General features: G+C 40.4%; 1 protein-coding gene across 1 annotated transcript in view; it reads right to left on the bottom strand.

The window, feature by feature from the left end:
* Window positions 1-13,228, bottom strand: part of VIPR2 (vasoactive intestinal peptide receptor 2) — an 81,144-nt gene that overhangs the window by 14,795 nt on the left and 53,121 nt on the right. The window contains exons 5-8 of the mRNA XM_077809484.1: window positions 9,392-9,489; window positions 4,697-4,838; window positions 1,791-1,941; window positions 304-364 (exon numbers count right to left, since the gene is read on the bottom strand). Coding sequence (XP_077665610.1) covers window positions 304-364; window positions 1,791-1,941; window positions 4,697-4,838; window positions 9,392-9,489 — 452 coding nt within the window. The remainder of the gene's footprint in view (window positions 1-303; window positions 365-1,790; window positions 1,942-4,696; window positions 4,839-9,391; window positions 9,490-13,228) is intronic.

Genomic DNA, 13,228 nt, shown 5'->3' with positions numbered 1-13,228 from the left:
AAGTCATCTAGAGCCTAATCCTGTGAGGTGCTCTGCACTCACAATTACCAGGGATGCTAGTCTAAATTCTGACTCCCTTACATAGAAACTTAGGGAGGCACACCATTACAAATGGAGATGCATATTAAAATCATGCCATAGTTTTATTCAGATATTACAGTTAGCAAAGTGGATGAGCTGATAGACCAGGGGTGGGCAAACTATGGCATGCGGGCCAGATCCGGCCCCTCAGGGCTTTGGATCCGGTCCATGGGATTGCCACCCCCGGGAAGCGGCCAGCACCAGGTCCTCCTAGCTACTTACCCTGTGTCCTCTAAAAAGATCCTTGTCACTGTCCACAAGATGATGAATACTGTAGGAATTCCTAAGAAATTATAGTTTGTTATAGTGAATGATTGTAAAAATCTATGAACAATCTATGGATTGTTACCCCTCTTGTAACAATCCACTACTAGAATACACAAGCTCTGGCATGAAGCAAATGCAGCACAAGGAATAATAAAGTGTAGCTGTAGCTGCAGGGTGGGGACCAGCGGCAGGTTGCAAACAATTTCTATCCATCTCCCAATGAAGACAAGCACAAGCAATTATTACAGGTGAGTGCATTTATTTCTTACAGAACATACAAAGGATGCACACCTTCAGGCTCCTGAGTGGGACCCTTAGGGATACAAATGCTATGCATCCCTGGACTAAATGAAGATGGATATTAGGAATGAAATGTAATGTGCAAATCATTTTACATAAAAGCATTCACACAGACTGGTTCACTCCCATTTCCCAGCTACACCCAAGTATACTTTTATGATCAGTTTCTAAGGGCTTCACATCTATAAAACCTTCCTTTGGCTCTCGGGTATGAAAGGAATCAGTGTGTAAAAATGAAACAAAAATATTTACAGTATGTTGGAAAGTATATTAAAGATGAAGAATAAGGGACTGGCTGGCACAAAGAGTTACTGGGTCCAACTTTCACTGTCGGAAGTTGAATTCAAATCCCATTTTACAATTGAAAATGAATTTAGTGGCCTGATCTTATATCGTACCCATGCCCATCACATCATCACAGTGTTTGTCATTCTTTGCAGTTCAAGAGATTCCCAGCAAAGACAGAGCCATTTCTCTGGCAAGCATCTAAGGTGAATTGGCAGCAATGTGAAGGATAGCTTCCATAGTGTTTTCCTGTACAATGGGGCATAAGCAAGTGCTTCTAACACCACATTTCACTGAAGGCATTAAAGTCACTCTTTACTTTTAAAGAATACAATGAACATGTGGGGCCTGATTCATCACTGAATCTGAGCTACATTCAGACACAGGAACTGGACATGTGAGAGGGAAGGAGAATGGTGGCTTTGCACGTCCCTTATTCTGGGGTCAACCAGCCCGACACTGATTAGGATAACCTCAAGGCTGCCTTAGCTTGTGCCCAGCTGCTGATGGTTTCCAAGGGGCAGTCAGGTCTGTGGGAATACTTGAGAAAACAGAAGTGTTCTGGACATATCCACTTTTTCCTGGCAATACCCTCTACATAGTCACTGTGCAGTGGCCTGTGAGGGAGTGGCATGGAGCCTTTGTGCCAGCTCTACATCCTTTTATGCCAGAACAATTTCTTGGTGGCTAGATTTGCATTGGTGGAACAGAATAAAGGGGCTGTCTTAGCCTGTGGAATCAGGCCCATGGACGGTAGCTGTCTAATCGGAGATAATGTTATCTCAGTGGGAAACACTGAGCCTGACCAATCCATAGCTAAAAATAAGAATAAAATATGTATATATTTAAGTACTTACCCCAGCCAATCAGAAGATAGACTGTGAAATGTCTGTTAGGAGAGAATATTACCACAAGGAGGATGTGGAGGTAAAGTCCTTCAACTAAGAGCCAGTAAAAGTTTGCCATAACACAATATTGGAAAAATACCAAACTAGCCTTGCAGCCAACCTGAAGTGTTACAAACAAACAAGGATTAAACTTCTTGCAAAGAAAATGCAGTAATATTTTGTTACAAACATTTTTCTACAGACCCAAGCTCTCTATATATTATGTTCTCTTATCTCTCCTGTATGTCAATATACAATATATAGAAAAGTTATTTTTCAATGGCCCCTAGAAATAAGGAGATGCATTTAAAGTATAAAGAATGCTTATACAAAGGAATTTAGTTACCCAAACCTTTATTTCTATGGCTTCCTTGCAGCCAATTTACTCAGAAACCTTGAAATCATCATGACATAAACATTAAAAAAGGAAGATACCAAAGACCATCAATTAAGATAATAAACACATATAACTTTATAGGTTTTCCTAAAAGTTTCCTAGAGGTTTTAATTTGTTAGAAAAATAACAAAAATTTGCCTTTGTGAATTTTCAAAGGTCAAAGTGAAAAATATAGAATTAGGTACCAAATGCAGTCCCACTGGTCAGGATGTAAGGATATCTAGAAAATAAAAATTTGACTGTACCATCAAAAATATTTTTCCCGCACTGTGAAATTCTCTAGTGTTTCCCAATTTGTTAAAGACAACCAGAATGCATAACTCCATTATGACCTCTGCAATTTATAGTCTGTGTGATGTTTTTCAGAATGTACCGTTCTAAGATATCTGATGCTACAAGGAAATGTGCAGAGGGTTTCACACAGGTGAAAATGTAACTTTTTAAACTGTAAATTAAAATGTGGTTTGATGCTTAATTCTCTTTACAACCTGATTACGGCATGGCATTCAGGGTTAGAAGGCTTTATCTTGACTCAAAGTCATGATACACTTTGTGTCCATTTACTCCTCTTCAAAGTCTTTTGCCCTCCCTCTTGAAGTTAAGCCTGTAGCTGAGGCAGTTCCCAGCCAATGAATAGATGCCACCAGCCAGCCAAATTGTGTAAAAAAAGTTATTCCGTTTTAGAAACTGTTCATTTTAAAAGAGCTGTGCCAAGAGCACAAATAGCTCTGTGGAATGCATAAACATGATCTGAGAGTCAAACTCTCCAAGCTGTTACATAACTAAACCAGGGTTCAAATAGTGTAAGAAGCAGTACCTATTCCAAGCAACATCAGATCATCTCAACAACAATGCAACAGAAATTAGAGAACAGCACATTGATCTGGACCAGTCCAACTGCAAGAATATCCAGCTGCAAACAAGAGTAACTGCAGGACAAAAACAGAAAAGACTTGGGTGCAAATAGGCATGATCAGGGCCAAGAGCCTAATCCTGCAAGGCTTTGAGCATTCTTGACTCCCTGAGATGTCAATCCAAGTGACCTGTTTACAATGATTTTACAGTGCCAGTGTTAAGTATTTCTACAGTGAGAGTGTTTCAATTGACGGATTGTGTAAATATAGCTTAAGAGTCACTTGGAAAAGGTTTGCACAATGGAAGAATGTAGCTTTATCAATACAAAAATATTACACTGCATTTTTCTTCAGTTTTTTCTATACTCTAAATTTAGCCACAATGGGCAGGGGAAAAAACACTGTAAATTAAATTCTCTGAGGTCTTCAGCAGTGTCCGCAGATTTATTTTGCAGCAGTTCTGCTCCAAACCAAGGAGATGGGGATACTCTATGCCAGTGGTTTTCAAACTTTTTTTCTGGTGACCCAGTTGAAGAAAACTGGGGCCGGGGATGAGGGGGTTGGGGTGCAGGAAGGGGCCCCGGGTTTGGGGGGCTCAGGGCTGGAATTGGGGCGTGGGGTTGGGGCACGGGCTTACCTCCGGCGGCTCCCGGTCAGCGGTGCAGAGGTAGGCTTCCCGCCTGTCCTGGCATGGTGGACTGCACTGTGCCCCGGAAGAGGCCAGCAGCAGGTCTGGCTCCTTGGGTGAGGCATGCAAGCGGCTCAGCCCAGCTCTTGCCTGCGGGCACGCCCCCCCTCCAGCTCCCACTGGTTGTGCCCCATGGCCCTCCTACATATGAGCTGGACGTGCTGCTGGCCGCTTCCAGGACGGTGTCAGAATGGGTAAGGACTACTAGTTTTTACTGGCCAGCCACCAGGGTCCCTGGGTGCTGAGCAAGGCCATCCAGTGCCTTGGATTCCGCGACCCAGTACTGGGTTGTAACCCGAACTTTGAAAACCACTGCTCTGTACAATGTGATATACCATTTAACTGTGCAACCTTCTCAACCTCTGAGATTTTGCAACCCTGCATACTATGTTAATGCCTTATCCCTACTGTGCCACATGGTTTGCCATGAATGCAGATGACAGCCCTCCATCACCTTCTGGGGGTGTGGCTTGGTTGCTAGAGCCCTCTTTCTCTCCTACAAATACCTACTCAGTCTCTTATTGCTCTCCCTCCCTTAATGCCCCTCCTCTGACTCCAGATACAGCTGCAAGAGCCTTCTCAGAACATCTAGCCTTTCCCATTTCCCGGCTGATTTATCTTCCACTTCTAACCTCTACCCTGACTTACCCCACCTCCTTGCTGTCATAGTTATCCTGGGCCATGGCTGATTCTGTTTTTTTGATAACTGAAATTCCTCTGCTACCTGCCTGAATATCCAAAGCTGCATTAGCTCACCTCCCAGCTCTTCCGCTCCCTTTCTTCTCCTGCAGTTGCATCTCAGTTCTACCTGACACTAGTTCTCTCACAGCTCCCTCCACTGACAACTTAGTGTTCCCAAAAATTCACCAGGGATGCAGAGGTGGAGAGGGTTAAAAGGCAAAAATATTACACAGTGTAGCCAAAAAAGCTTCATTACCCATGACGACTGATCCTCTGAACAGTGAGCTGTGTTGGAATTGGAATAAAGAATATCATCCTTGACTAAAACAGAGATTGCTCTTAGAATGAAAGAGAGGAACAAGTTCAGATGGATGTAGTTCCGCGTGCAGTGAAGTTTTCTACATTAAAGAAGAGATTTTTTTGAAAAAAGCATTTTAGTTTCCAGGACAGAAAGGCTATCGTACAGTCTTTTGATTAGTCTTAAACTGTTTCTTAGTGAAATGAACCTGTAGTGAGTACCTGCCCTTTCTCTGTGTGTGACCCTGAGTAAGTCCCCTTTCAGGGTTTAAAAAAAAAAATTCTGACCAGTGCATACAATTAAGGCATCTTTGACACCTTTTCAGTGTCACAGATTAAAAGGCCCTGCTGCCATTTTTTACCATGAAGAGTATATAATAAAGGTGATTTTTCATTTTCTATTTTTGGTGTGCTCTAGCCTTTGTCTTCTAGATTCCCAGTGAAAAGCCTAGCTCTTCTGGCTAAATTTCTGAAATACCCCTTCCTAATGTTTTCTTGTTGGAGTTTTCTGTCTTTAATTCCAGTATTTTGATTCATAAAGTATGGACATCCTGGGATGCAGGTGAATGTATAAACGATTCAGAAATATTGTACATACAAAAATACAAATTGGACTGCACTTACTTAAAACCTTTACTCTTTGAAATCTTGGAAACAGATGAGGTTTTCAGTGTGCCAGGAAAATCAAAAAACTCTAGTGGGAAGTAGGTTCCAGAGGCAAGGACCTATCACCTGAAACACCTTTTCTCCAGCACCTTGTCTTTTAATGCAGCATTTATCCTAGCTGATCTCACTAAACAGCAGAGGAGAGAGGGAATCTATAAGGCAGACAGGAACCAAACCACTCAGGATTTTATCAGTAAAAAGCAACACCTTGAACTGCAGCTGAAAACTAGTACAGATTCGAGAATATTGTTGTTATTAAAGGAATGCAGACAGAATAGAATTTTATGGCAGATGACTGCATTCTGAAGCTTCTGAGTGGTCTTCCGGCATAGACTTATGCAAAGAACATTAAATAACCCATTCTGGAGGTGACAAAAGCGTGGTCAATTGTGGTCAGCTCTGCATCTGAGAGAAGAAGTCATAACCTTCTAGCGTGGCAGAGATGCAAAATGAATTTTTGGCCTATTCAGCAAAGGACATAATCCCATGATTTACTTTAAACACTTGCTCAGCTTCCATTGACTTCAATGGCTGTGCATATGCTTAAGAGCTTTGATGATGCAGGGCCTGAGACATCCAAAAGCAGCTGAGGGTCCATTGCTATTATAGTACATGGCTTAATACATCCCTATGAAAGCCAAGGTCACATTCCAGGCATCTAATTATTTTCCTTGGATAATTAATAGGAACAACATGTTTCTCTCTCATGCTGGATTTGAAAGAATAAAAGTCTAATCCTGCCAGGAGCTAGGTGCTCCTGAGAGATGCTGTACTCTTGCAGTTCAGTGAAAATGATAGGTGCTCAGGGCCCTTGCAGGTCAGGCCCTTACTGTAGTGATAGTTGCTAGATTTCTGTATGTGTAGAAATCTGCATATATGCAAACAGCAGCAAAGTCAGATATACAAAAGGTTTTATACAAAGCAGAAATAGCAAATTTTGATATTTTCCACAATATGAAATTTTAAACAACATTTTGTTTTGGGTCAATTGAAATGTTTCATTTTGATTTTGACTGAATAAAAATTGTATAAGGGGCAGTGTGGCACAATGGACAGAGCACTGGACTGGGAGATGTAGGTTCTATTCCCACTTCTGACACTGCCCTGCTGGGTGACCTTGTGTCACTTCTCCTCCCTGTGCCTCAGTTATCCCTCTGTAAAATGGGGCAATGATATTAACCTCAATTGTAAAGTGCTTTGAGATCAACTGATGAAAAGCACTGCATCAGAATGAGGTATTATTATTATTATACAATATAAAAAATTCAAAATGAAAAGTAGTTTTGAAATGAAAAGTTGCAATGTTTTGTTCCAATAAGGTCATTTGATTTTTTTTCTCATCAAAATTTCATCAAAATTGCAACATTCCTGTGGAGCATGTTTATTTTGACAACTCAGCATTTTCTGATGAAAAACTGTCAGAAAATTTTCAACCAATTCTAATCATAATGTTCATACAAAGTGTCACCTGGGATGAAAAAGCCTTGACATTTGAAAAATTGGTACAATTTTGAATAGCAAGAGAGTTTAGGAGCTCAGTATCTCTGGCTGGCAATTTAGGATTAACAAATCTATCAAAGAGATGCTAGAGTCATAATTCCTTCCCCTTAAAATACTTCAGAATCTGCCCTTTGGTAGGAAAACTAGTCAGAATCCAGATTGGGTTTCTGCAATGACTGAAAACCCAGGGTTGAATTTATCCCCAACTCTGCAAGTACATAAAGAATTTTCAATTTTAGGAAGAGTGTACAAGAGAACCTTGCAAATGTGTGAAACTTTCTGAAACAAAATTTCCTTTTCTCATCTAATTGCCCTAATTTTAGCATGACTAGCCATAAATAGTATCCTGTACATTAAATAAAGATCAGAAAGCATTGAAGTTGTGTCAGTTCTGCTATTCATAACTCCTTAATATGTGCTAGACTAGGAAGCAAACAGAGCCAGCTAAATGAGAGGTTTTATATATTTGTTATATGTACATACAGGCACCCACAGTTAAATTGAATTCCTTCCACCCCAGAACTTTGTTTCAGAAAATAATGGTGCACGTGTTCAGGGATAAATGCTATAGATTTTGAGGAAAGCATGTCCAATTCCACCGATGTAGTTGTGTGCATCAATGCACAGTTTTAAAAATCCTATGTATTACTAACATCAAAAATTCAAACTTTAATCCTGTTGGATGAAGTTAGGATTTAGATTTTTTTTTTGTTGCTTTAGTAACTTTTAATTTTTAACCCACTAGTGTAATTGCCAGAAATTCCTCCCAGGAGTTTCATTTGAAGAAGTTATTCTTTACTTCTCTTAAATACTATTGTATAGGCCGGATGGCTCCATCCCAAAGATGGATGTATTTCAGTGGATCCTTATATACAATACATTGGTACTTTCTGTAAAGCACCTTGGGATCCTGTCAGACAATAACTGCCTCTTCAATATAAATATAAATAGCTAATAAAGGTGTTTTCAGCTACTCTGATCCTGGAGAATGGGAAATGGAGCCTTTCACTACCTATTATCCTTAGATCACCCCTCACAAGATATTGGTTTTTAAAGGCATTTGCATCAGATTCTCAAGCCAATATTCCAAAGTGTGATTTATCACTGAGGATACATTAATTGGGTAGAAGGGACGGGGATTGGAAATTCTAAAAATATCCCCACCTCCGAAAAAATGATCCCAATATATACAATGCCCCATTTTGTCGATACTGTGTGAATGAAGTGTGCCTACACGTATTGGTTTGTGCTCATTTCCGTTGCTAGTGACAGACATTATCTCCCAGGGGACTAGCTTTCCTAAAGTAAGCATTTCTTTGTTGCATGGGAAACAAATTGATTCTCTTTAACCTGCCTTTTTTGGGTGACGGTTTTGAGGAGTCTGTGATAAGGCGTACATTGATGTCCTGTGGATTCTTCTTACTTTCCCAACCCCTCTTCAGTCTTGCTTCAGGCACGAAGGCGGTTTTCAGTCTCACCAACTGACTACCTTCTAGCGATGGACATAAGTCAAGAGTCTATGCGCGAGTCCTTCAAATGCACTAATAGCCATTGACAGTGTTGAACACAAGGTGGTGTTGATTTGCTTGCAGACCTTAACTAGGATAGAGGAGATTACTCCTGAAATTGCTCTGTTCGTTCTTTGCAGAAAGACCACAAAAGATCTCGTCCTTGTGGTAGATTGTGGCAGGGCTGGGGCTCTGGCGCCACCATGCTGCAGATAACATGCAGCTCGACATCTTCTTTTTGCTGAAGCTGGACGATGCCTTTTCTCAGCTCTCAGTACCTGGTGGAGATTGCAGGCATGGATGAAAGAAAGTTGGCTGAAGCTTAGTTTGAAGAAGATAAAGGTGATGCTAGTAGGCAGGAGGAGGTGAAACTCATAAGCAGGCATCTGAAGGTATCTGTTCCCATAATATATTCCTGCCCTTCTTTATTCTGTGAACCAATCTGAATTGTGGGTTACTCCCAGAATCTCAAGTAGTGTCAATGGCCAGAAGAGCATTTGTCCATCTCCATTTAACAAAAGCACTGTGACTATGGTATTTCTCTTCACTATCTCACCACCTTTTTGACTTTCAGGAATGATTACTGAAGACACTCGAAATTTGAACACACTTGGAGACCACCGAGAAGCTTCACCAGAACATGGCTGCTCACTTGGTTAGTATTGACTGGCTTTCCATTTATTTTCAGGTACAATTCAAGGTGTTGATTTTGATCAATAAAGCATTAAATCGTTTAGATCTGGTCTAATCTTGTGCATATAGGTTGTACTATGTATGAATTTCTAAAGTTCTCTGGAATCCTCTGATATGAGAGGTGCAAACATAAATTCAAGTTACGAATGCAACTATTATTTGTTATTAAATTCTTCGAAGTGTAAAAATCATCAATTTTCTAAACATCTGAATAATCATAAAACAAACAAGGATTTTAAAATATTTTCCTATTTTCTTGCTTATTTTTGTTCATGTGAGGTACTTACTTGAAAAGACAAAGAATTATACTTCCTGTCGTTAGAGCAATCAGAGATGCACTATGTCCAAGGGTGTAGATTGCCTTCACTAGTATATAGAAATTAATCTATGAAGAAAAATATATATTCATAAACCATTAGTGATATGTGCAACCAAATGTGTAATAATGTGGCATTGCTTTAAATAGTTTTAAGAATAAAAACTGTATAATTTTTACAATTAACAATTTTTACAATGTAACAATTTTTAGTCTGGCTACCAGCTACTGAATTCCTGTGCAAATGTTAAACATGCTGATTCCCTTACACTCATGTAATGCAACACCTCTAAAGAAGTCGTCTCTGATGAGGAAATCAAATGTGGGACTTCTTGATCTTCAAACATCCAACTACCTCAACCAAATAACCCTGCTCCATTAGTAGGCTCATAAGCCTCAATGTGGTTCAGTCACAAGAGAAAGAGAGAGTCACATTTTGTAAGCATGGGTTAGACTTGGAACAGTCTTCCACAACTTCTGCTCCAAAGCCCTGATTCAGTAGTCCAGCCTTGTTCAGCAACAGACATAAGAAAGCGCTTAAGTCCCATTGACTCCAAGTGAACATATGGAGTGCACATATTTGGTGAACTGGGGCCCAAACAACCCTTCCTCTCTCTATTCAAATTCCTCCTTAAAAGCCTAAAAGCCACTTCTTCTACAAAGCAAAAGCAGCACAAAGGGGATGCACCACTGAACAGCCATCACTGTCCCTTAATTTACCACCTAAATATTACGACATGCAATGCTATCAGAAATGAAAAATTCGTAAGAGTACTGCCAAAAAGTCAGAATTAATCTGCTACTTCTTTTGATGCCTACAATGAAATTTGATTTGTTTTACATTATTTTCCACTAAAGTACTATAAGGTATTAATACCATAGATGTGATTTATGAGAAACAAATTAATAAACCATTTCTTGTTATTTGATGGAATTAACTGGTAGTTTTTTAACATCAATGCAGCATGCTGTATCTTATGGAACCAATTTACAAAGGTAGGCGCATGCATTTATGTGCATACACATTCTGGTGCCTGTGTTACTAAGGGGCACAAATTCACAGTATTTTAAGAATATCATATTTAAGATAATAGGCTAGACTCTCTGCTACTGTAAGTCAGCCTAGCACCATTTATTTCAATTGAGCTATGGCAGCTGAGATTCTGACATCAAATTTCAAAAAGTAGAAGTATGCCTCTTACAACATTTTGTATGTGTCTAAATTTCGATTTGTACCAGATTCTTCATTTGGATTCAGCACTTGTTAAAAATTATACAATTTTAAACAGAAATATTGCTAAAACTCATCTGGTAGAAAAATATGTTGTTTTATACCCTTTTAAAATTGCTAGAAAGCAGTGATGAAAGAATAACATTAGGAAGCTGCAATTTTTCCAGAAGAATACCATTGAAAGGAGGTAATTTTAGTGATCCTGGTTTATGTCAAAATTAGCAGAACAACGTTTAAATCATTTAGCAATCACAGCATGCATTTGGGCAAATCTAAATTAAATGTTAAATGAAATGAAGTATCTTGTAAATGCGGTATAATAGATATACTTAAAGTTAAAAACTGAGGGAAACAAATTACCTACATTTAGCAAATAGATCTTAAGGACATTCAAGGCAAATGGCACCAGTCCCTGTTAGCAGCTGCGTGAGGGAACATTCGCTCGTTATCCAAAAAGCATGGTCCAATTCCAACAGGCTACTTCAATAACTAATCCAACATCACTATTCTCCTAATTCTCAAATGGTACAATAGATACTACAAGGGAAATAGATGCCTACTTTTATTTTTGTACTAGGCAGTGCATAGAAGTGGATTGTCTTGACATTTTTGTAGAACTCCTGACATTTTAGTATTGAATTAGTTTGCTTTTAAAGTAGCAGTAAAACACTGGAGAGTGTGAAGGGTACACTCTCACTTTGTGGGAGAGGAGACTAGCGAGTGTTTTGGGGCTTGTTCAGCGCTAACGAGGTATACCTGTTAGGTTTGTTCTGACTGGAAAGAAATGGGCGGGGGGAAGGGGGGACGGGATTTCTTAAAGAGAGAAAACCCGCCAAGGGTGGGTTGGGTTATGGTGAACAAGAAGAAGACTGCTACACCTCAGAGAGTAATCTGCCAAGAAAGAAACACTCAGAGGCCTCACTGCCCTGAAACATCATGGACCAGCTGTAAAGAAGGGTGCCCCAAGAGAAGGGGCTGCAGGTAGACCCTAATTAAAGACAGTAGGCCAGCTGATAACCAAGTCCCAAAGAGCTGGTCCCAGAAAGCCTGCCTAAGAGACGGGCCACCTGAGTCATTCTCTTACTTTACTCTGATCATCCTCTCTCACAAAGTAGTTTTGCTTGTTTGTTTGGTGTAGAGAACCCCTCACATGTTACAAACACGGGAAGCACATTACAGAAAACTTGAATTGGGAACTGGTGGAGATGCAGAGGAGCCCCAGCCCCCCATCCCCCAGACGCACCAGAGAAAACATGACCATGGAAATTAGTAAAGGTCCCAGTGGAAGAGGAATGATATTAGGAAGCTTCCCCACTTAAAGGATCAAGGACTGATGATAAACTTTCATTTTAAATTGAAATCCTGAGCTTTCAATGATATAAAATAGATTATTCCTTTCATTGTATTTCATAGGGTCCCAGTCCTACAAATACACACCCTTGTGCATAACACCCTTATACTTCTGTGGAGTCCCACTGAATTCAGTGGGACTCTGTGGGTACAAGAGCCCAGATCTTAAAAGGTATGTAGGTGTTGCTCCACTTAGCTTTGCAACACCTAACCCCTAGATGGCCAGTCACCTAGTGGAATCCCCAACCCCAAGCTAGGTTCCTAGGCTCCCTAAAAAATGCGCAGGGAGAGACACGTGCCTAAAAGAAGGGGATACCTAGAAGCCTGCAAGCTGAGCAGGGAGCTAACTAAACTAGCCAGGAATGAAATGCCAGCCTAAGAGAGCTGACCTAGTACACCTGGCTGACTGGGCAGAGATAGGCACCTCCCTCTACTCAGGATTCTCTGCTGCAAAACTCTTCCTCAAGTCAGGCCCCCCTAAGCCAGATCAGCTGCTCAGGTAGCCCATGCTGTAGGAGTTGAAACCATCATTGTTGCCCTATGTTTCCCTGTGCCCCTGGCTGTCTTCAATGTGGATGTGGTGCTGCCCCCTATTGGCAGCCTGTATCCTGCCCTCCAGTGTGGGGTCTGACAGGTATCAGATCTTAGACATACTCAAAGCATCCCTACAGGATTGGGCCCAGTTGCCAAATAGGTGTTTCCCTCTCTAGTTTGAGAATCCTGCTTGGAAGCCTCTCCTCTCCTTTTTGAAATCCATTTCTTTCACAAACCCTCCCATGCTGACCTTATCACTAACGATGTTATCAGGCTTTGCAAGGAAAGTTTGTTGGGTATTTCCTGTTCCACTGAGCTCAACTGTAATCTGTTCGGGTCAAGAACCTTGTGTTCTACACTTCTTGAAAAACACCCCGTGCACAGATGGTGCTCTATCAGTAACAGCAAGCAGGAGGTTCTAGGACAACTTTCCTTACGATTCAGAGTACTGTGCAACCAGCACAATCAGTCCAAAGCCATAAAAATATTTGAATTCCTACAATAATATTTAGCCTGCACTAAAAACACTAGCAATTTTATTAAATGTATTCCTGTTGCTGTGGTGACTACTTAGCCCATATTTTTAAGAGCGATCCAGCAGTTTCAGCAAGGATTAGATCTTGAATTTGGACATTTTCTTTCAAACAAATGAAAAGTAGTTATTCTTAAAAGAAACATGTTTGTTATCTCTGA

Source organism: Eretmochelys imbricata, chromosome 2 (genome assembly GCF_965152235.1).
Source record: "Eretmochelys imbricata isolate rEreImb1 chromosome 2, rEreImb1.hap1, whole genome shotgun sequence".
In the NCBI taxonomy this organism is placed as follows: domain Eukaryota; kingdom Metazoa; phylum Chordata; order Testudines; family Cheloniidae; genus Eretmochelys; species Eretmochelys imbricata.
Note: the sequence above shows the minus strand (reverse complement) of the source record. Positions and strands in the feature narration are given on the sequence as shown.